Raw genomic sequence first — 23647 nt, forward strand, 5'->3', positions numbered from 1 at the left:
ATGGTTTGGTGAAAGTAGCCGAGAAGGAGAGACCTGCACCAAAAAGTTCTAAAACTTTCTTCTAAACTTTGCCATTTCCAATCTCTCTGCTGGCGGTTTACTGCCGGTGACTGAAATACTCTACAGACCCGGTCGTCTCACACAGCTGAGGGTTTACTCCAATTCTCCAATTGTATCCAGTCCAGACCATCCTCAACGAGCTCCGGGTGGGATATAAAGGTCACCATTCACTGACAGCAATCAGAGATTTGGAAAGAATTGAAATAAAAAGTATTTTAGAACATTTAATTCTTTACGTAGTTGTGAAGACTCCCTAACCTATTAAAGGGGTCCTCCAGCGCCTGGAACACGATATCGGCCGGGCGCTCACCCACGCCACCGATGCCAATTTGAGCGGTTTTACGCCTTCCTCTCCTCGGCCTCCTCACCAGACATCGCCCATCTTGCCCCATACCGGCTGCATTAACGGTTCAATGGCGGCGTCAGCTGCTGACATGTTGCTGTTGCTTTCCAGTGACATGAAGTAATGACCACCATCCTCATTCTGTTCTTTGGGGAGTCTGGATGACTGTAGATCCTTCCCAAAACTGTGCAAGGCTGTTCCTTAAAGGGGATATTCACCCATCATATGGCATCGACCCACCGATGGGGGACCACCTATGTGGTGGCCGTTGCTGCTTTTCCCAATGTCCGAAATCTTCTTGCAGATTTATTTCTCAGGGTTCTGGGAAAGCTGGGTATAAGGTGCAGTCGTGCCCACCTGTGACAGCCCTCGTAGGGGTAAATGGTGATTTCTGGAAAGCAGCTGGTCCAGCAAGTCATGTCTCCGTCAATGCAGCCGTTGCGCCGGCCGCCATGCGTTCAATGGCCTGGTTCTCGTTGTCTGTCTCCATCCTCCCCTCTCCCCGTTGGGCGACTGTATTTTGTGCCATCTGTCTGTTTTCCTGCTGTCTAAACGTCTCACTTATCTCCTCCATATCGCTGCAGCCACAACCCACGGCGCATCCTTCACGCCCAGACTCGTCGCACTATTTCCCGACCATTCACGAGCGTCCCATTTCATTCTCTCCACCACCGACCACCGCGTCCCCAATGGCGGCAAGCACCCAAAGAAGAAAGAGCACGTCCTTCCTGGAGTCGCAGGTCCGCCATCACGGCCAGCCCCCCGTGCGGACACTTAGCCCCATTCCCCTCCTGGATGGGACGAGTGCACAGAGGATAACGAACCTCCGACATGATGGCGCTGGAGCGGCCGGAGACTCCCAGAACAGACCAGCAGAGGCCATATATCTGGCCAGCGTGCCCTATAACATACAGGCTGAAGGTTACGGCACCGCGGCGGCCACCGGGCAACCGAAGGATCCTATGATGGCACAAGTTGGCTCAGTGTATAATTATCAGACTGGTCAAACCTACCTGACCCGACCAGTGCTGAGACTGGAAACTGGTGCAGCCCAGCCGTCCGCTCTGGGCAGCATGTCTGCTCCGGTGACCGCCGAGCCCCATGTCCTGTTCCATCAGGTGTTCATGCCGCAGTCTGCTCCACCAGTCCTCGCACAGAGCACCGAAGGACAAGCCAGCTGCGTGTTTGAGTTTCACGTCCATTCATCTGGACCCGATGGTGCTGTGTACGTGCCCCACCGTGTCTACTGCGCCCGCTGTGGGTCTGGGGGGATGGAAGAGGTCTCCTATAGTACGCTGCTCCAGAACCGTCTCCAGACTGTGACTGAGGAGCAGAACGGACCCCCGGGCCCGGACCAACGGTGTCCGCTCATCTGTAACAGAGCAGAATACTCCAGCGACTCGTCCCAGAGAGACTCCAGAGAATATCTGTCTCTACCGCCTTCGGGGTCCAGCCAGAAGTTGGAGATGCCTCTGATGTACCCTCAGAAATTCCTGCAAGAGCCGCCAGTCGTCTTTTGTGTCCCCCCGTCCGGAGTGTCGTACTCTGCCCAGCCCGCCGTCTATGGCCACCAGGTTATTAGCTATGCGTTCTATCGTCGGGGGGGGCCCAGGACAGACCGTAGACCTCGCATCGCAGCCATACTGGATCAGACTCGACCCCGCACCACCGTAGGATAGCAGATGAGTTGTCGTGTTCCCTCGGTATCACTGCAGGGTCCCGCTCCATGTGCTGGTTCTGGTATTCTTGCCCTTCATTCTTGGTCTGGTCCATACTTTTGTATTTCCTCCTTTAGATGTAATGGCCTCCAGGGAGCGACCTAAAAATGTATGTGTATATTGAAGGGGGTCTCCACCACAAAAAAACAAAATTACCCTAATGGGAGCTGCACATTGCGGAACTACAGTGGGGAAAATAAGTATTTGATGCGCTGCTAAGTTTGTAAGTTTTCCTACCTACAAAGTATGGAGAGTTCTGTAATTTTTATCGCAGGTCACTTCACCTGTGAGACAGAATCTAAAAATAAAATCCAGAAAAATCACATTGTAAGATTTTTACATAATTAATTTGCATTTTATTGCATGAAATAAGTATTTGATCACCGACCAACCAGCAAGAATTCTGCCTCTCACAGACCTGTTAGTTTTCCTTTAAGAAGCCCTCCTACTCTGCACTCATTACCTGTATTCATTGCACCTGTTTGAACTCGTTACCTGTATAATAGACACCTGTCCACACACTCAGTCACACTCCAACCTCTCCACCGTGGCCAAGACCAAACAGCTGTGAAAGGACACCAGGGACAAAATTGTAGACCTGCACAAGGCTGGGATTGGCTGCTGGACAATAGGCAGCAGCTTGGTGAGAAGCAACTGTTGGCACAATTATTAGAAAATGGAAGAAACACAAGATGACTGTCAATCTTCCTCAGTCTGGGGCTCCATGCAAGATCTCGGCTTGTGGGGTAAGGATGATTCTGAGAAAGGTCAGGAATCAGCCCAGAACTACATGGGAGGACCTGGTCAATGACCTGAAGAGAGCTGGGACCACAGTCTCACACATTACTGTTAGTAACCCACTACGCCATCATGGATTAAAGTCCCCCTGCTTACGCCAGCACATGTCCAGGACCGTGTGAATTTCGACAATGACCATCTGAATGATCCAGAGAAGGCATGGAGAAGGTCATGTGGTCAGATGAGACCAAAATAGAACTTTTTGGTGTCCACTCCACTCGCTGTGTTTGGAGGAAGGAGTACAACCTCAAGAACAACTTCCCAACTGTGAAGCATGGTGGGGAAAACAACATACATTGGGGCTTCTTTTCTGCAAAGGGGACAGGTAGACTGCACCGTATTGATGGGAGGATGGATGGAGTCATGTATCACCAGATTTTGGCCAACAACCTAAAACTGAATCTGTCAAAAACTGAACTACTGTCTTTCCTCCCTCCACTAACCTACCTGTGCCCGATATTGCCATTTCTCTTTGTGGCTCAACCATTACTCCCCAGCAACAAGCCCGCTGGCTTGGGGTAATTTTTGATTCAGATCTTTCCTTCACTCCTCACATCAAATCACTCGCTCGTTCATGTCCTCTACACCTCAAAAACATCTCAAGAATCAGGACATTTTTCACCTTTGACTCGGCGAAAACTCTTACTGTCGCTCTTATTCATTCTCGTCTGGATTACTGCAACTCTCTACTTATTGGTCTCCCTCTTACTAAACTCTCCCCTCTCCAATCCGTCCTTAACGCAGCAGCCAGGATCATATTCCTCGCCAACCGCTACACCGATGTCTCTTCCCTGTGCCAGTCATTACACTGGTTACCCATCCAATATAGAGTTCAATTTAAACATCACGCTTACCCACAAAGCGCTCCATGCTTCAGTACCCCCCTACATCTCCTCTCTTGGCTCATTCTACCACCCTACCTCCATTCTGCCAATGACTTAAAACTAAAATCCTCCATAATCTGAACTTCCCATTCCCGTCTCCAAGATTTCTCGCGTGCTGCTCCAATTCTTTGGAATGCACTACCCAGGACAGTTCAATTAATTCCCAATACCCACAGTTTCATGCGGACCCTAAAAACCCATTTCTTTAGACTGGCGTATCGCCTAAACACACTCTGTCCGTCCCAGTTTTCCCCCATATTAAAATCTTCAATTTCAGGTTCATACCATCCATGCACATAATAGCCCCGGTCAGGACTGCACACATACTGGCAGGACACCAGTCCATGTATTAATTATCCTATATAGTATATCAAGGCTGCATTATACAATATATGTACTTTTTACCTTTTGTGTCTCCCCCATTTCCTCATAGACTGTAAGCTTGCGAGCAGGGCCCTCACTCCTTTCGATGTGATATGCTTATTCTGTATTGTCTGTATATGTCCCCCCTTAAAATTGTAAAGTGCTGCGGAATATGTTGGCGCTATAAAAATAAAGAAAATTATTATTAACAACCTCCTTGCCTCAGTAAGAGCATTGAAGATGGGTCGTGTCCGAGTCTTCCAGTATGACAATGACCTGAAACACACAGCCAGGGCAACTAAGGAGGGGCTCCGTAAGAAGCATTTCTAGGTCCTGGAGGGGGCCAAAATCCCTGCTTTATTGTGTGCAAACCTGGTCAAGAACTGCAGGAAACGTCTGACCTCTGTCATTGTAACAAAGGTTTCTGGACCAAATATTAAGTTCTGTATTTCTATTGTATCAAATACTTATTTCATGGAATAAAATGCAAATTAATTATGTAAAAATCTTACAATGTGATTTTCTGGTTTTTATTTTTAGATTCTGTCTCTCACAGGTGAAGTGACCTACGATAAAAATTACCGACCTCTCCATTATTTGTAGGTGGGAAATTTGCAAAATCGGCAGCGAATCAAATACTTATTTTCCCCACTGTACACCTAGTACGCTGGGGGTTGTAGTTACAGGGGCTGCTGCATGGGGTTGTCACTAGTGATTACTCCGCTGCTCCTAAGGAACAATTCGTAGCTGATCCCAATCCACAGCGCCAAATTTACCTGCCCCATGATTAGCATTACGTGGGCAAATTCAGGGCACGAAATGCGAGGGCAGGAGATGCTGCGGCTCAGTATTGGGGATCACTAGGGTTGTCATTCAGCGCTTTGACTTCGTCTTTTTATTGCTGTTGGCACAGGTACCCGGGCAGCCTCCCACATCATCCGTGCCCGGCGGTGTCGGCATCCAGATAGCCCCACACGCTCAGGTGACACTTTTGACCTCACCCCTTCCTTCCCCATTAGTGCAGCATCATCCTCGGCCATTATGGCTGCTGCGTCCCTTGTGCCCTTGTGAATATTTATTATCTCATTTCAGAGCGTGCAGCACCAGCCGCCCCCGGCCCATCCGACAACACAGTACCAGATGCCCGCTGCTCTGCCCAACCAACCGGCCCAGGTGCAGCCCATCATCACCCAGGTCCAGGTGGCTTCCACAGTCCCACAGGTGAGTGACGGCCCCGGGTGTGGAAAAGTGTGAGCTCCTCATAACCGCAAGTTACCTGCTACTCAGGTTTAAATGCCCTGTATAAAGTTATATAATACATTTGTCTGCAGCCACCACTAGGGGGAGCTCCCTGTATCCTGAGATACATTATAAGATTCTGACTGCAGCCACCACTACGGGGAGCTCCCTGTATACAAAGATACATGATAAGATTCTGTCTGCAGCCACCACCAGGGGGAGCTCCCTGTATACAGAGACCCCTAGTGGTGGCTGCAGACAGGATCTTATCATGTATCTATATATACAGGGAGCTCCCCCTAGTGGTGGCTGCAGACAGGATCTTATCATGTATCTATATATACAGGGAGCTCCCCCTAGTGGTGGCTGCAGACAGGATCTTATCATGTATCTCTGTATACAGGGAGCTCCCCCTAGTGGTGGCTGCAGACAGGATCTTATCATGTATCTATATATACAGGGAGCTCCCCCTAGTGGTGGCTGCAGACAGGATCTTATCATGTATCTATATATACAGGGAGCTCCCCCTAGTGGTGGCTGCAGACAGGACCTTGTGTATTTCTGTATACAGGGAGCTCCCGCTAGTGGGATAAAGTATCTCTGTATCGGGTGTCTCGTCCTGTGTGTAGACGCCGCTCGTCTCCGTATTTCCGTGCTGCTGACATCACATTTTGCTTTCTCTCCAGGGTTTTCCTGCTCCGGTTCCAGCCCATTTCCCTGTAGAGACCGGACCACCTCTTGCTGGTCACCCTCCGTCAGTCGTCTCTCCTCCCCTGGCGCAGCCCGGATACCAGGGTAACATGCCGCAGCCTTACATGGAGATCGGCGGCGTCCTCCCTGCAGCGCCACAGCCTGCGGTGCCTCCATCACAGCCCATCACAGAGGTACGCAGGCGATTATCAGTCATGGCAGCACATGATATACCGCAACTACTGACGAGGCTACGGCCGAGAGACCAGCGCCGCTGAGAGGACTGTGCAGATCAGTGTGGCTCTGTAGAAAACTACAACTCCCAGCATGTATTGTTGCATTAATTGGAGACCACTGATGTACACAAAGCCCCCACTGTGAGAATTACTGGGGTCTCCGCCTCTGGATGAATATTCCAATCTGTCAGCAATGTAATACTGAGCGTGCCCAGACCCTGCAGCCCCCAGTACTTGTAATATTGTGAGCACCTCTGGGCCTGTAGCCCCTCGTACATGTAATATTTTGAGTGCCTAGACTCTGCAGCCCCCCCATATATGTAATATTGTGGGCACCTCTGGGCCCGCAGCCCCCCATACATGTAATATTGTGAGAGCCCAGACTCTGCAGCCCCTCGTACATGTAATATTGCAAACACCTCGGGGTCCCGCAGCCCTCCGTACATGTAATATTGTGATCACCTCTGGGCCCCGCAGCCCCCCGTACATGTAATATTGTGAGCGCCCAGACTCTGCAGCCCCTCTTACATGTAATATTGTGAGCACCTCGGGGTCCCGCAGCCCCCCCGTACATGTAATATTGTGAGCACCTCGGAGCCCTGCAGCCTCCCGTACATGTAATATTGTGAGCGCCCAGACTCTGCAGCCCCTCGTACATGTAATATTGTGAGCACCTCGGAGCCCTGCAGCCCTCTGTACATGTAATATTGTGAGCACCTCGGAGCCCTGCAGCCCTCTGTACATGTAATATTGTGAGCACCTCGGGGCCCCGCTGCCCCTCGTACATGTAATATTGTGAGCACCTCGGGGCCCCGCAGCCCTCCGTACATGTAATATTGTGAGCACCTCAGAGACCTGCAGCCCTCTGTACATGTAATATTGTGAGCACCTCGGGGCCCCGCAGCCCCCCATACATGTAATAGTGTGAGCACCTTGGGCCCTGCAGCCCCCCATACATGTAATATTGTGAGCACCTCGGAGCCTTGCAGCCCTCTGTACATGTAATAGTGTGAGCACTTCGAGGCCCTGCAGCCCCCCGTACATGTATAATATTGTGAGCACCTGGGGGCCCTGCAGCCCCCCATACATGTAATGGTGTGAGCACCTTGGGCCCCGCAGCCCCCCGTACATGTAATATTGTGAGCACCTCGGGGCCCTGCAGCCCCCCGTACATGTAATAGTGTGAGCACCTTGGGCCCTGCAGCCCCCCCATACATGTAATATTGTGAGCACCTCGGAGCCTTGCAGCCCTCTGTACGTGTAATAGTGTGAGCACCTCGAGGCCCTGCAGCCCCCCGTACATGTATAATATTGTGAGCACCTGGGGGCCCTGCAGCCCCCCATACATGTAATGGTGTGAGCACCTTGGGCCCCGCAGCCCCCCGTACATGTAATATTGTGAGCACCTCGGGGCCCTGCAGCCCCCCGTACATGTAATAGTGTGAGCACCTTGGGCCCTGCAGCCCCCCCATACATGTAATATTGTGAGCACCTCGGAGCCTTGCAGCCCTCTGTACGTGTAATAGTGTGAGCACCTCGAGGCCCTGCAGCCCCCCGTACATGTATAATATTGTGAGCACCTGGGGGCCCTGCAGCCCCCCATACATGTAATAGTGTGAGCATCTCGAGGCCCTGCAGCCCCCTGTACATGTATAATATTATGAGCACCTGGGGGCCCTGGAGCCCCCCGTACATGTAATAGTGTGAGCACCTTGGGCCCTGCAGCCCCCCGTACATGTAATAGTGTGAGCACCTTGGGCCCTGCAGCCCCCCGTACATGTAATAGTGTGAGCACCTTGGGCCCTGCAGCCCCCCGTACATGTAATATTGTGAGCACCTCGGAGCCCTGCAGCGCTCTGTACATGTAATAGTGTGAGCTCCTCGAGGCCCTGCAGCCCCCCGTACATGTATAATATTGTGAGCACCTGGGGGCCCTGCAGCCCCCCATACATGTAATAGTGTGAGCACCTTGGGCCCCGCAGCCCCCCGTACATGTAATATTGTGAGCACCTGGGGGCCCTGCAGCCCCCCCATACATGTAATAGTGTGAGCACCTCGGGACCCCGCTGCCCCTGTACATCGTCCTCTCTCTCTTGCAGCGGGGGGACTCCATGTTGTGGCGATCGTGCTGTCACTGGTCCTTCTCCTGGGGCGTGAGTCTTCCACCTTCCCACTAGCATGGCTCAGCCCCCCGGGGTCCACGTCTCACCGCTGCTGGGCGATTGCTGTGTCTTCTGCTACTCACACTGCGGGGGTCCGGCTGTGCGGACGCTGCATGGCGGGGGCTGGGTACGGTCACCAGTCCTGCATGTTGAGGGCAGATCGGCGGGCGGTGCAGAGGGTCTTTGCTTTGTGTCAGGCCGGCATTGTACATTGCCATCATCTGCGCGGGTGATACAACTCCATAGTAAGTCTGCGCTTTATCTTAGGTGCCACACAGCGCTGCCCCTGTGGAGACACCGCAGACCACCCAGGTGGTCTCCTCCATGGACAGGTAAGTGTCAGATGGATATATACATCATGGGGTGTAAAGGATCACAAGGGCACCGGCCAAAAAAAAAGGACTTGGTCAAAGTTTAAACATTTTTTTCTTCCTCTTGCAGTGCCCACTCGGACGTGGCGTCCGGCCTGAGCGACGGCAATGAGGGCGTGGCAGCGTCCAGTGGAAGACACGAGGGCCGCACGGCCAAGCGCCATTACCGGAAATCTGTGCGCAGCCGATCCCGACACGAGAAGATGGCGCGCCCCAAACTGAGGATCCTCAACGTGAGTGACCCCTCCGGCGCTCTGTACGCTATGTGATCTTCGTGCGTCTTCATAACGAATCGTCTTTTAGGTATCGAACAAAGGAGACCGAGTGGTAGAGTGCCAGCTGGAGACCCACAACCGCAAGATGGTCACCTTCAAGTTTGACCTGGACGGAGACAACCCGGAGGAAATCGCCACCATCATGGTGAGTGACCTGCTTGTGTCAGGAAGACCGGATCAGTCTTCACGTCTCTCCCCCTAAAGCCGCTTTCTGTTCTTGTTTTCTCTCCCGCAGGTTCAGAACGTCTTCATCTTGGCCTCCGAGAGAGAATCCTTCGTGGAGCAGGTGAAGGACATTATCGAAAAGGCCGACGAAATGCTGAGCGAGGACGTGAATGCGGAGCCAGAGGGCGAACAGGAGGCGGAGAGCATGGAAATAAAGGACGACGCGTACTACCCGGAGGGACAGGTACCGGAGACGCTGCTCCCTCCCCAATCCTAACTACCCCCCCTCCGTGTCGCTGCTCCTCCTCCTCCTTCTCCCCCCTTCGTGTCGCCGCTTCTCCTCCTTCACGCCCCCCTCCCCCGTGTCACTGCTCCTCCTCCTTCTCACCCTCTGTCGCCGCTGCTCTTTCTCCTCCTCCCCCCTCCCTCTGTCGCTGCTCCTCCTCCTCCTTCTCCCCCCTTCGTGTCGCCGCTTCTCCTTCACGCCCCCCTCCCCCGTGTCACTTCTCCTCCTCCTTCTCACCCTCTGTCGCCGCTGCTCTTTCTCCTCCTCCCCCCTCCCTCTGTGTCGCCGCTCCTCCTTCTCCCCCCGTGTTGCCGCTCTGCCTTCTCCTCCTCCCTCCATGTAGCCGCTCCTCCTTCTCTTCTTCCCTCTGTGTCACCGCTCCTCTTTCTCCTCTTCCTCCCTCCCTGTCGCCGATCCTCCTCCTCCTCTTCCCCCCTCCCTCTGTGCCCACCGATCCTCCTTCTCCCCCCTCCCTCTGTCGCCGCCGATCCTCCTTCTCCCCCCTTCTCCCTCCTCTGTGTCGCCGCCGCTCCTCCTTCTCCCCCCTCCCTCTGTTGCTGCCCATCCTCCTTCTTCCCCCTCCCTGTGTCGCCGCCGATCCTCCTTCTCCCCCCTCCCTCTGTGTCGCCGCCGATCCTCCTTCTCCCCCCTTCTCCCCCCTCCCTCTGTGTCGCTGCCGATCCTCCTTCTCCCCCCTCCCTCTGTGTCGCGGCCACTCCTCCTTCTCCCCCGTCCCTCTGTGTTGTCATCGCCGCTCCTCCTTCTCCCCCCTTCTCCCCCCTCCCTCTGTGTCGCCGCCGCTCCTCCTTCTTCCCCGTCCCTGTGTCGTTGCCGCCGCTCTTCCTCCTTCTCCCCCCTCCCTCTGTGTCGCCGCCGCTCCTCCTCCTTCTCCCCCCTCCCTCTGTGTCGCCGCCGCTCCTCCTCCTTCTCCCCCCTACCTCTGTGTCGTTGCCGCCGCTCCTCCTTCTTCCCCGTCCCTCTGTCGTTGCCGCCGCTCCTCCTTCTCCCCCGTCCCTCTGTCGCCGCCGCTCCTCCTCCTTCTCCCCCTCCCTCTGTGTCGCCGCCGCTCCTCCTCCTTCTCCCCCCTCCCTCTGTCGTTGCCGCCGCTCCTCCTTCTCCCCCGTCCCTCTGTCGTTGCCGCCGCTCCTCCTTCTTCTCCCCCCTCCCTCTGTGTCGCCGCCGCTCCTCTTCCTTCTCCCCCCTCCCTCTGTGTCGCCGCCGCTCCTCCTCCTTCTCCACCCTCCCTCTGTGTTGTCGCTGCCTCTCCTCCTTCTCCCCCCTCCCTCTGTGTCGCCGCCGCTCCTCCTCCTTCTCCCCCCTCCCCCTGTGTCGCCGCCGCTCCTCCTCCTTCTCCCCCCTCCCTCTGTGTCGCCGCCGCTCCTCCTCCTTCTCCCCCCTCCCTCTGTCGTCGCTGCCTCTCCTCCTTCTCCCCCCTCCCTCTGTGTCGCCGCCGCTCCTCCTCCTTCTCCCCCCTCCCTCTGTGTCGTCGCTGCCTCTCCTCCTTCTCCCCCCTCCCTCTGTGTCGCAGCTTCTCCTCCCCCCTCTGTGTCGCCGCTCTTTTTACGTCTGTAACGTGCGGTGACTGCGTCTTCTCCTTCCAGAAGCTGGTGGGCGAGTTCAGGCATCCGGACCCAGTCTACTACTTGCCCCAGCGACCAGGTAAGTGGCGACCACCTCTCTCGTTGAGGGTTTTCCTGGGCGGTGCCCTTGCGGGGCGTCTGGCACGGTGAGGCCCAGGCTCCCGACCTGAGTTGCTGATTTACGGTTTTGTCCTCCAGACCTCGCCCCGATCCTGAACATGCAGGTGGTCCACTCCGCGGGGAGACGCTTCATCGTGAGTCCGGTCCCGGAGAGCCGCCTGCGGGAGCCCACCTTCTTCACCGCTCCGGCACAGGATCCTCCAGGTGATTGGTGGGGCTGAGCGCCGCTCTGTATACTGCCCCGTACATTAGGTGTCGTTCTCATCCTTTTTTCCCCTCAGTCCCAGCGTCTCACGGTCCCGGGATGAACCTCTCTCACTCCGCGTCCTCCGTCAGTCTGCACAACGCCTTCGCAGAGATGAAGCTGGCACAGATGGCCGAGGGTCCCAGCACGGCTCCGCCAATCTTTAACCAGACCGGACCCCCGTTCCCATCCTCACTGACCAATCTGGCCGGCTCTTTTTCATCCACGTTGCCCCCACCATCTGCCACCATCCCTGGCAGCTTGCACGCTGCTGCCCCACACCCGCTGGTGGAGCCGGTGACTGCTGCGCCGGCACGGAGTAGTGTGCCAACCTCGGTGCCTCCAATCACCACTGTGTCTGCTCAGCCGCCCGGCAGCGGAGAGTCTTCCGGTGTATCTGTATCCACTCCTCTCCCGGTGTCTGCGTTACCGGCACTTCCTCTGGTCATAGGGGTCTCAGTTGCCCCTGGTGCTATGACGTCCCCCTCTGTACAGCCTGCTCCTCCTGTCGGGACCCCTGCAGCGCTGCCTCAGTCACTGGTGTCTCCTCCGATGCCGCAGCCGATCGGCGGCATGGCCGGGAGCGCGCCTCACACCTCGGTGTCCGCTCCAGTCATCCCGAGCACCGGACCCCCAGCTCTGCTGAGCGGCAGCAGTTCTGCCCCGAGCTTTGTAGAAAGTGCCCCCGCGCCGCACCCCGAGGGCAGTATGAAGCCGGCGGAGGTCCCTGTGGTGGCCTCTACGGCTGGCATGTCCCTGCCCTTATCCGGGCCTCTCACCTATGCCGGGGTGGCAGCTGCAGGCCTGGCAGAGACTGGCAATCAACTGCTGATCCATCCGGCCCATCTGCCCCCGGGTGTTGCCACCACGCCGGTGGTGTCTCAGGCTGGAGCAGCTTCCACACCCCTGTCCTCCCAGGTCCCAGTGCCAGGAGCTTTGCCCTTGGGCCACCAAGTGCCAGTCCTTCAGCATTCTCTGCCGCAGGGCCAGCCGGGCACGACCCCTAGTCTCACCCATGCTCACTCCATCGAGGGCGACCCAGACAGCCTGAAGCCGGGCATCGATGACATCAAGACCCTGGAGGAGAAGCTGCGCACGCTGTTCAGTGAGCATGGCAACGTGGGCGCTCCGCACGGCCTCACCCCGCAGGAGGCATCTGGAGGACTCGAAGGTGTTCCCCTGCCCGGACCCCCGGCCACCACCGTCTCGTGCCAGACCAAGCCCACGCCAACATCACAGCCTTCAAGCTTGCCTTTGGGACCTTCTGGCGCTCCCATCCTGAGCCAAGGTCTGACCCCCGGGCAGGCGGCAACGCCAGTAACATATGTGATGGCCCCAGTCACCACGGCAACAGCAGGGAAAGCCGGGACCCCTCCTTCCAAGCCCCCACTCAGTAGAGTACCGGTAAGTGACTGTAACTGGGCGTAACCATAGAAACGAATAAAGGAAGCACCGACAATAGGTTATTATCCAGAGCTGAAATCACTCGGGATCAGTAATGTATGTACACACTGACTGCACCAGCAGAATAGTGAGTGCAGCTCTGGAGTATAATACAGGATGTAACTCAGGATCAGTAATGTAATGTATGTACACAGTGACTGCACCAGCAGAATAGTGAGTGCAGCTCTGGAGTATAATACAGGATGTAACTCAGGATCAGTAATGTAATGTATGTACACAGTGACTGCACCAGCAGAATAGTGAGTGCAGCTCTGGAGTATAATACAGGAGGTAACTCAGGATCAGTAATGTAATGTATGTACACAGAGACTGCACCAGCAGAATAGTGAGAGCAGCTCTGGGGTATAATACATGATGTAACTCAGGATCAGTAATGTATGTACACAGTGACCGCAACGGCAGAATAGTGAGTGCAGCTCTGGAGTATAATACAGGATGTAACTCCGGATCAGTAATGTAATGTATGTACACAGTGACTGCAGCAGCAGAATAGTGAGTGCAGCTCTGGGGTATAATACAGGAGGTAACTCCGGATCAGTAATGTAATGTATGTACACAGTGACTGCACCAGCAGAATAGTGAGTGCAGCTCTGGAGTATAATACAGGATGTACTCAGGATCAGTAATGTAATGTATGTACACAGTGACTGCACCAGCAGAATAGTGAGTACAGCTCTGGAGTATAATACAGGATGTAACTCCGGATCAGTAATGTAATGTATGTACACAGTGACTGCACCAGCAGAATAGTGAGTGCAGCTCTGGGGTATAATACATGATGTAACTCAGGATCAGTAATGTAATGTATGTACACAGTGACTGCAGCTCTGGAGTATAATACAGGATGTAACTCAGGATCAGTAATGTAATGTATGTACACAGTGACTGCACCAGCAGAATAGTGAGTGCAGCTCTGGGGTATAATACATGATGTAACTCAGGATCAGTAATGTAATGTATGTACACAGTGACTGCAGCTCTGGAGTATAATACAGGATGTAACTCAGGATCAGTAATGTAATGTATGTACACAGTGACTGCACCAGCAGAATAGTGAGTGCAGCTCTGGAGTATAATACAGGAGGTAACTCAGGATCAGTAATGTAATGTATGTACACAGTGACTGCACCAGCAGAATAGTGAGTGCAGCTCTGGAGTATAATACAGGATGTACTCAGGATCAGTAATGTAATGTATGTACACAGTGACTGCACCAGCAGAATAGTGAGTACAGCTCTGGAGTATAATACAGGATGTAACTCAGGATCAGTAATGTATGTACACAGTGACTGCACCAGCAGAATAGTGAGTGCAGCTCTGGAGTATAATACAGGAGGTAACTCAGGATCAGTAATGTATGTACACAGTGACTGCACCAGCAGAATAGTGAGTGCAGCTCTGGAGTATAATACAGGATGTACTCAGGATCAGTAATGTAATGTATGTACACAGTGACTGCACCAGCAGAATAGTGAGTACAGCTCTGGAGTATAATACAGGATGTAACTCAGGATCAGTAATGTATGTACACAGTGACTGCACCAGCAGAATAGTGAGTACAGCTCTGGAGTATAATACAGGATGTAACTCGGGATCAGTAATGTATGTACACAGTGACTGCACCAGCAGAATAGTGAGTGCAGCTCTGGAGTATAATACAGGAGGTAACTCAGGATCAGTAATGTATGTACACAGTGACTGCACCAGCAGAATAGTGAGTACAGCTCTGGAGTATAATACAGGATGTAACTCGGGATCAGTAATGTATGTACACAGTGACTGCACCAGCAGAATAGTGAGTGCAGCTCTGGAGTATAATACCGGATGTAACTGATTTACCAATCTGTATCTTACCTGTATAATGGAGTCCGTGTCAGATCCTTTGATACAGATATTGTACAGATGATGGGAGTGATGGTCCTTGAGCGCAGCAGTCCTCTCTCTATTTTCCATAGCACTAACAGGAATGCTCATTTCTAATCTATATCCGACATCCTCTTCATTGTCTGCAGTGCATGATGGGTACAGATACCAGTGGAGGATGGGGGTAGTAGTCTGACTCTCCCTTATGTGGGGTTGGGTGTGATGAGCAGGTTGTGTATGTCTTGCCTCTCTGATGGCGCTGCCTCTCCGTCCTGTAGGTGCCCCCGGCCGGGGCAGAGCACACAGTGGGCAGTCCGCCTGGTGAACCGCTGCCTCCTCTCCCAGGACCTTCACTAACTCAGGTGCCGCATGAGCCTCGTGTTCTTCCTTTTCTCTGTCCCCCATAACCCCTGAGCTCTGCACGTCTGTCTCCTCCTCTTTCTTATCCCAGGGCGGGGGCCGTGTAGTGGGGTGCACCGAGGGCGGGGGGATGGTGAGGCCGTGGGCGCACCGAGGGCGGGGGGCCGTGTGTTGGGGTGCACTGAGGACGGGGGTGCTGTGTAGTAGGGTCCACCAAGGGCAGTGGGATGAGGGGCCATGGGTGCACCGAGAGCGGGGGGCTGTGTAGTGGGGTGCACCGCACCAGGCCGGTGTTTGCTTGACCCCCCGGTGATTCTCATTTCAGTCCCAGCAGCCTCTGGAGGACCTGGATTTCCAGCTTAGACGGACGTTGAGCCCCGACACCGTCGCCGCGTCCTCCGCACCCAACGCTGTGAGTGTGACGCTGTGAGGGTACCTGATTGCTCAGCATGCCCGGGGGTCTTTGCTGCGCCCATTGCGGTCACTGAGTAAAAATAATGAATTTCAGGCCATTATCTGTGGGATGTTCCATCTAGAGGACGCACGGATATTGCTTGCGAATATGGCCGCCGCTAGTCTCTATAGATAGATCCAGGCGTGGCGGCTCGGCCCGATGCATCCCTCGTGACTTGCATCGTTATCTCCCTTGTGGACTATAGCGCCCTCTCATGGTGTGATTTCGTTTTTGTGCTTTGCTTTTTTGGCCTTTTACTGGGAGGTCAGGAAATATAATCCGGCGTCCATTCTGACCGCGTGTTCCTTCTACACAGCCTGCCCCCGCTGCCGGCCCGACGAGCGCCCCCGCACCTGCCAGCGCCTCTGCACAGCCCGCCGCCGAGGGTAAGTGCCGCACTGAGATGAGTGACTGAATATGGATGAATCTGTGTCTACCAATCCCGTCCTCCGTCTCGGAGCGATCGTGGGGGTCTCTGCACCCCCGGATTATGATGTATTTTTCAAAAACTAACTTCACTTTTTTTAAAAATTTCAGCTCAAGAACCACCAAAGCCAGAAGAGACGTCTGCAGGGGTCCTTAAGATGGGGCGATTTCAGGTTGGTGTGTGACGTCGGGGGTCCCGAGCTGCGGCGCATTGATGGCTGGCGCTGATGTCTCTGCTTTGTTTCTCCAGGTCTCTGTTGCAGCAGACGATGTGCTGAATCCTCCGGAATCTTCCTCTTCCTCGTCCACCTCCTCGTCCTCCTCTTCGTCCATGTCCTGCAGCAGCCCGGAGAGCACCTTGGTGGAGCCGCAGCGTTTGGGGGCCGCTCCTCTGGACATTGTGGATGGTGTCGGCTTCCCGCATCCCCTGGTGCGCAGCCCTTCCCCCAAACAGTCCGTTCAGGTGGGACGATTCCAAGTGACCACGTCGACGTCCACGGGCAGAGTCGGCCGCTTCTCAGTGTCTCGGGCCGAAGATGAACTTTCCCCAGGACACACGGACCTCGAGCCCCCTGGGTCGTCCTCTCCAAAGACTCAGCCACACCTGAACGGACCCTCGTCTCGCCCGGAGTCCTCGGCCTCCCTGAGTGACCCCCCCAGAGCCTCTCGCAATGACAGCCCGGTGGCGCAGCACTCCCTGGGGTCCAAGGTCAGCCTGCAGAGCCTCAGCAACTCCTTCAACACCTCGTACATGAGCAGCGACAACGAGTCCGACATCGAAGACGAGGAGCTGAAGAAGGAGCTGCGGAGACTGCGAGACAAGTGAGTGTCCGCTGGGGGTTATCCTGCGGGAGGACTGGGCTGGAGGCTTCTATTAATCCTGCTTCGGATGTAGCAGGGCTGTCTGGTTCTCGGTGACGCGATCAGCTCTGCTACATCGCCGGCTGCTTGTAACCTCGTATCTCTCGTCTCCAGACACCTGCGAGAGATCCAGGATTTACACGGACGCCAGAAGAAGGAGATCGAGCTGCTGTACACGGCGTTGGGAAAAGCGCCCCCTTCGGTTATCATCCCCCCCGCAGCGCCCCTCTCTGGCCGGCGGAGGAGACCCACCAAGGGGAAGGGCAGCAAATCCAGCAGAGGGAGCACCCACGGGAACCGCAGCCCCCATCACTCAGGTAGGGAGCAGTCAGTCACTGTGCACACAGGATGGAGACCCCCGGCCCTCGTCCCCGCTCCACCTCACCTATCGCTCTTTACTGTAGGCGACCTGTCCACGCAGAGCGCTCCGCCTGCGGCCCCTCCCCAGCAGAGCCTTCTCCTACCTCCTTGCAGTGTGGCACAGTCCGGATTCCTGAAACCTTCCCCTTCCAGCGACCTCCTGTGCTCTGCCTTCACCAGTGACGCCGCGCTGTCGGCACCGAGCTTATCGGGCCAGGGACAAGGTAAAACCTGCGCTCACTCCCCGACATTCAGTGCCGGCCGGGGAGGACCCAGAGCTGTGCATGGTCAGAGCTGGAGGCTGCCATCTCCTGGCCGATGGCGGTAGTGCAGTTCCTTGGTATTTTCACCCATTCATTGAATGGTGGTGGTCCCCGGACCCTCACTAGTCATTACTGATTACTATACGGTGCCCTGTGCTATTAGCAGTAGTGTTCGGTGCTGTAAATCCTCTGTGCTGCTGGGATGCGGGGCTCGCGTGTCGCTGTCTTGTCTCTGCTGTTGTATTTTTGTCTCTGTCCTTCTTGTCTCCTGTTTTATTCCGTTTCCATCACAGGCTGGGCCAAGTTTAACTGTGCGTCCGAGCGAGTCTCCTTCAAAGTGGCGGGCAGGAGGACGCGATTTCTCAGTACGCCCTGCTTGGCTCTTTGTGTGTAACTCTTTACTCCTTCCCCGTCTCTCCCCTCTGTCCCCTCCTGCTCGCATGCTTCCCCTCCCCCCCTAACTGGTACTGATCCGGCTGCCGTATAGGACGGGGCTGCAGGCCGGAGAGTGAGGGTCCGGGGAGTCGGGTACTGCCAGTCCTAGACTAGAGTAGTCTGCAACCCGGCTGTTGTGGAACTACAGCTCCCAGCATGCCACTGCCACACCACCTCGCTCTCCAGCAGCTGCTAGCTTTAGTTTTACAATAGGAGAGGTGGTGGGGCATGCTGGGAGTTGTAGTTTCCCAATTGCTCCCAGAAGAGCGAGCGCCTCGCAAAAAATCTTTTTTTTCCATGAACCTCATTGCTAATCGGCCATAAGGGGGCGCTCTTCAGAAACTTTGAACCCAACCTTTATTTTTTTTCCTCCCCGTGTTTTTTTTTTTCGGGACGGATTGTAGTTTTCACCATTCACTTTATAATCTCTTGAAAAACGGGGAAGACGTCCCAAGTGGCGTGAAACTGCTGAGAAAAAGTTACTCCGAAAACAATGATCTGGGAACGTCACTGTCGGGACAAACCCCTTTGCCCTCCCGCCATCGTGCGATGTCCGGCCGCTGCAGTTGCGGGCAGATGCCGGCTGTATAACGCAGCTCCAGACATGACATGTCTACTATTGCTTCACTTGTCTAGAAGGGGTTAAAGGCACAGGATTCCCAAAACACTGCAGAGAGGCTTCTAGGTTTGTATCCTGCCGCTCCCACTACAAGTCCCAGCATGCCGTCGGGTGTGCATTCCCGCAGCAGACGCTGCCGAGCTCCTCCTTGTGCAGTTTTCCTTCCTGTCTGGATCCTCCGTCCTCGTGATGTCACCTAATGGCGCGATGACCTCATTAGCGAGTACAATATACGTATCCCATCCTCAGCGTTTGTTACAATGTGTCAGCGCAGGTAACCTGCACATTCCCTATAGAGGAGGTCCCTGACCATCGCAGCTTTTTTTTTTAGGTCAGCTCATGAGCTTTTTCCATTAACGCGTCCAGTGCCGGCTGCCATCTTGGAAGCCCCTCGTGGTGCTGCTGCTGACTGGTCTATCGTCTGCTGATGCCCCTCCAGCTTCACCTCATTGCTCGGCTTGGCCTTAACCCGCAGCTGTGAGTGGATGTGCGGCCACTGGAGGCGCCGCTGCTCTGCTTCATGCCGCCTGCGCTCTGGCTGATCCCTCCCTGACCACTCGCTGCTTCTTCTTACTCTGATCTCCTCCTTCTCCCCCCGTTATCAGTTCATGCCGCCGGCTCAGAGCTAACACTTTTTTTTTTTTCTCTCTCTCTCTGCTTCAGGGAAGATGGTGAAAAAAGTCTGTCCTTGCAACCAGCTCTGTAGTAATTATCCTTTATATACATCTGTGTCGTGTCCGCGGATCACATCCTCATCCCACGTGTCCCGGCACCGATCATTGGAGCACCCGGGAAGGCTGATAATCCAGTCACTGGGCGCCTTAGAAATATAAGCACTTAGCGAGGACGTCTGTACATAGTACCTAGCAGCAGAATAGTGAGCGCAGCTCCGGAGTAGGCAATAAACCCCACTGCCTCCAATGAGTGCAAACCATCCTGTGGGCAGACAATGAGCTGCATGTGGTTGTAAAGACGCATTTTGGCACTTTTCATGTGAAAAATCCTACATACAGCCCCGACTGGGAGCGTACAGGACGGCCGGCGCGTTTCAAGCGCTAGTTCTTCCTCATGGCTGGAGCCGTCCTGTACGCTCCCCGTCATGGCTGCATGTATGAGATTTTTTTTTATCTTGGTGTGATTTTTAGGATGGATAGTGCCAAAATGCGTCAGACCATACGACTGAGGCCTCAGTAGCACCATTTTTTTTTCCCCACGGTCCAGTTTATTTGGATCAAACTTGTTGCAAAAATAAAATTAAAATAGACTTGAGTTTGTGCTTTCTTTAAAGGGTAGAAAAAAAATGGATGCAATGCGTATGTGAAAATCAGGTGTGAATAGGGTTTTAGGCTTGGGGTCTCAGCACACTAACCATCTGCTGTCCATAACCTACAACCATAGGGGGCGCCAGTCCCGTAACTAGCACAGTCCCATGTTCTGTGTAACTAATCATCTAGGAAGCATTCCCATTAGACGTGGAGGGCGCCGGATGTCCCGTGCGAGACGCCTCCGAGACGGTGCAGAAAGTCTTTCTTTACCCACGATCCAACTTCTTCTCTTGCAGGAACAAGCAGCACCAACACTGTGGCCCCTTCGAATTCTGCTGCCCCCCAGTCAAACACAGCCCCCGCTTCCTCCTCCAGCCGTAAGGGAACCTTTACCGACGACTTGCATAAACTGGTGGACAACTGGGCTCGGGACGCCATGAACCTGACTGGAAAAAAGAGCAGCAAGTCCGGACACCCGAGCTACGAGGTGAGCGGCGTCCGGCTGCTAAACTACGGCGTCCGGCTGCTAAGCTGCGGCGTCCGGCTGCTAAGCTGCGGCGTCCGGCTGCTAAGCTACAGCATCCAGCTGCCAACCTCCGATGTCTGACCATTTCATCTTTTATTTTTAAGGGACCTGGAATGGCACGGAAGTTCTCTGCCCCCGGACAGCTGTGCGTGTCTATGACTCCGTCCATAGGGGTCCCAGTCTCGATGCCTGCTGCCTCTGCCAACTCTTTGGCTCACTACCCAAAAGGAATCTGCCCGCAACAGTACGGCTTCCAAAGCACACCGTTCCAAAACCAATGGAGTGGACCTGGTGGGCCGTCGCCCCCTCAGCCCATTAGCCAGTTTGCCCCGACTGTGACTACTTCTTTACAAAACTTCAACATCAGCAGCAGCCTTCAGAAATCCATCAGTAACCCACAAGGATCCAACTTGCGGACTACCTAGGAAGACGGCCGGCTGGTGGACTGAAGACGTTCTGGGGGGCGCTGGCTGCGTCTATAGTGCGGCACCGACGTCCCGGCCGTTACGTGCCCCACAAGAACCCTTCCCACCGAGGAGGCAGGCACGGCGGTTACAGGGGGCACCCCACAGCCGTGCACCATCATACACTGGGGTGGCGTGAGATTGGGGACGGTGCAGGGCAGCAGCAGGGAGGCAGCGCCCACCCCGATCTCCGGTAATAGGTCATTAATGCTTTCAGAACTATTAACGGCGATTGACTGCAGCATTACAATGTACGGAATAAAAGTTATAAAAATATATATAAATATATAGAAGTTTATTAAACAGAAAAAAGTTAAAGTTTAAAAAAAAACAACAAAGTTCGGTGAGGACAATTCTCTGCCATCATTATGATGTGGACACACTGTGATATATAAATATATTTATGTTGTTGGACAACAGTAGTAATTAATAGCAGAACGTTAGAGGGTTACAGACGATGCGGAGCGGCCCGTTCCCACCTCATCAGTCACTTTAAATAAAAAAAAAACAAACAAAACTTTTTTGCTCTGTCCTTTTATTAGATTTAATGTGAATGTAAAATTGTATAAAGGTAACTTGAACCCAGCTCCTCCCCCCACCGGAATATTGTCCGCTGCGTATTTTAGTGCCTTGAGAACCTGGAAGTTTCTTTTCTTTTAAGACATGGGTCGATGTTTTGGATTTCTCCGGAGTGGAGGCCCCAGGTGGTGGATTTGTTGTTGTTAGACATGGGTCGATGTTTTGGATTTCTCCGGAGTGGAGGCCCCAGGTGGTGGATTTGTTGTTGGTAGACATGGGTGGAGGTTTTGGATTTCTCCGGAGTGGAGGCCCCAGGTGGTGGATGTGTTGTTGTTAGACATGGGTCGAGGTTTTGGATTTCTCCGGAGTGGAGGCCCCAGGTGGTGGATTTGTTGTTGTTGTTGTTGTTATGTAAGTGATTTGTGTTGGCATGGCTGGAGAGAAGTGAGGGGTTAAATCTGTGGCGCCCTCACCACCTAAAACTCTGCCGGTCGAGAGGTTAAATACTAAGTGGTGGAAGGAGGTTAGACGAGAGGTGGTGCTGGTCTGGTGTTTCTTCTAGTGAAGCTGTGAAGGTGCCTTGTTGTCCTGGTGGTCGTCACGTCTGTAGTTAGTCGCGTCCAAACTCCTCTCACAATCCGTGGCGGCATCTTTTATACTTGAAACCTGTTTTTTTTTTTTTTTTTTTCCTCTCACTTTCGGCACTTTTGAGAAAGCGACGTAACCTGCGAGCAGTATTATTCTGTCGGGCGGCACGGCTCGTCTTAAGAGTTTATACCAGGTGGATCTTTTTTCTTAGGAAGTCGAGCGGATCTGGGACTCGGGAGATCCCGCGCTGTCGTGTTTCATTGTTTCACCGTCCGTCTGTTTAGTAAAAGTTTGCAGTGAAAATGCAAAACTTCTTGCGATGTTCTCGGTCACCCCCCCCCCCCGGTCTTGTTTTTTTTGTGGTTCTATGCAACAACTCGCACTTATATCATCGGGGAAACGGACTTCAGTCGTTGTCTCCGCTTTGTGTAAAGGGGTAATTTACCAAAAAAACATCCCATGACGTGCTATGGCAGGCGAAAGCCCAAAGTGGAAAATCCCTTTAAGAAAACTTGTAGTGAATGTATCAGAAATGCTGATCATACCCGACCATTGTAGCCCCCCCCCCCCGTCCTGATGGTGCGGACCCCGAGCGTTGGTTTCCTATGTCGTCCATCAGTGCCGATCCTCCATTCCAGGGTAAAGCGGCGGCTGGTTGTCAGGAGCGAGGCGGGGGAAGGGTGGGATCGTCTGATAAGGGATTATTAGGCGGCAGGTGAATATTTATTTTACATACGTATTTTATCATTTTCTTCCGCTTTGAGATCATTTGTTTCTCCATCTACGTTGTGCATGCTCTTGGTTTATTTTCCACCATTTTTATTTTTTCCTTCCTGTGGACACAAAATAATTACAAAAATTAAGAAAAAAAAAAATGCTACTGACTTCTTCCTCGCTGTGTAGACGCCTTTGCATCCGGCCTCCCCGTACATGAGCCTCTTCCTGACATTATTTAACACTGTATTAAGCTGAAAGAAATGAGATTTGTGGGATCCCTGGAGCTGTGAATTTTCCCGTTTGCACTTTTGTCCTGCATCTTTCTGTACAAATTTGCACTTTTCTCTTTTTACCGCCTCTGTAGACTGATATTAATAAAAGAAGCCTTATTTTACCTCTGTTATGACGTCTGATTTGCTGTGGTTCTTCTTAAATCGTGGATTTCTTACTGCGCGCCACAGTCCCGCGCCGTCACCTCGTGTGTGTGAGATCATGTCCCGCGCCGTCCCATCGTGTGTGCGAGATCACGTCCCGCGCCGTCCCATCGTGTGTGTGAGATCACGTCCCGCGCCGTCCCATCGTGTGTGAGATCACGTCCCGCGCCGTCCCATCGTGTGTGTGAGATCACGTCCCGCGCCGTCCCATCGTGTGTGAGATCACGTCCCGCGCCGTCCCATCGTGTGTGAGATCATGTCCCGCGCCGTCCCATCGTGTGTGAGATCACGTCCCGCGCCGTCCCATCGTGTGTGTGCGATCACGTCCCGCGCCGTCCCATCGTGTGTGTGAGATCACGTCCCGCGCCGTCCCATCGTGTGTGAGATCACGTCCCGCGCCGTCCCATCGTGTGTGAGATCACGTCCCGCGCCGTCCCATCGTGTGTGTGAGATCACGTCCCGCGCCGTCCCATCGTGTGTGAGATCATGTCCCGC

General features: G+C 53.9%; 1 protein-coding gene across 6 annotated transcripts in view; it reads left to right on the top strand.

The window, feature by feature from the left end:
- WNK1 (WNK lysine deficient protein kinase 1) overlaps window positions 1-23112 on the top strand; it is a 63372-nt gene extending 40260 nt beyond the window's left edge. Inside the window, exons 10-31 of one of the 6 annotated variants that reach the window (XM_073650324.1) lie at window positions 988-1977; window positions 5080-5148; window positions 5259-5387; window positions 6092-6289; window positions 8761-8825; window positions 8935-9097; window positions 9168-9284; window positions 9375-9548; window positions 11192-11249; window positions 11369-11494; window positions 11572-12938; window positions 15140-15223; window positions 15547-15633; window positions 15992-16061; window positions 16213-16274; window positions 16352-16923; window positions 17077-17279; window positions 17367-17546; window positions 17879-17950; window positions 19303-19344; window positions 20201-20391; window positions 20535-23112. In XM_073650324.1, the coding sequence (XP_073506425.1) occupies window positions 988-1977; window positions 5080-5148; window positions 5259-5387; window positions 6092-6289; window positions 8761-8825; window positions 8935-9097; window positions 9168-9284; window positions 9375-9548; window positions 11192-11249; window positions 11369-11494; window positions 11572-12938; window positions 15140-15223; window positions 15547-15633; window positions 15992-16061; window positions 16213-16274; window positions 16352-16923; window positions 17077-17279; window positions 17367-17546; window positions 17879-17950; window positions 19303-19344; window positions 20201-20391; window positions 20535-20855 (5340 nt within the window). In that variant the 3' untranslated portion in view covers window positions 20856-23112. Of the gene's footprint in view, window positions 1-987; window positions 1978-5079; window positions 5149-5258; window positions 5388-6091; window positions 6290-8760; window positions 8826-8934; window positions 9098-9167; window positions 9285-9374; window positions 9549-11191; window positions 11250-11368; window positions 11495-11571; window positions 12939-15139; window positions 15224-15546; window positions 15634-15991; window positions 16062-16212; window positions 16275-16351; window positions 16924-17076; window positions 17280-17366; window positions 17547-17878; window positions 17972-19302; window positions 19345-20200; window positions 20392-20534 lie in introns of all 6 variants that reach the window. The other 5 variants (XM_073650327.1, XM_073650325.1, XM_073650328.1 and 2 more) reach the window with 5 other exon arrangements.
- Window positions 23113-23647: the final 535 nt, after the last annotated feature.

This window comes from Phyllobates terribilis, unplaced genomic scaffold (genome assembly GCF_046119375.1).
Source record: "Phyllobates terribilis strain yellow unplaced genomic scaffold, ASM4611937v1 Scaffold_10__3_contigs__length_209671492, whole genome shotgun sequence".
NCBI lineage: Eukaryota > Metazoa > Chordata > Amphibia > Anura > Dendrobatidae > Phyllobates > Phyllobates terribilis.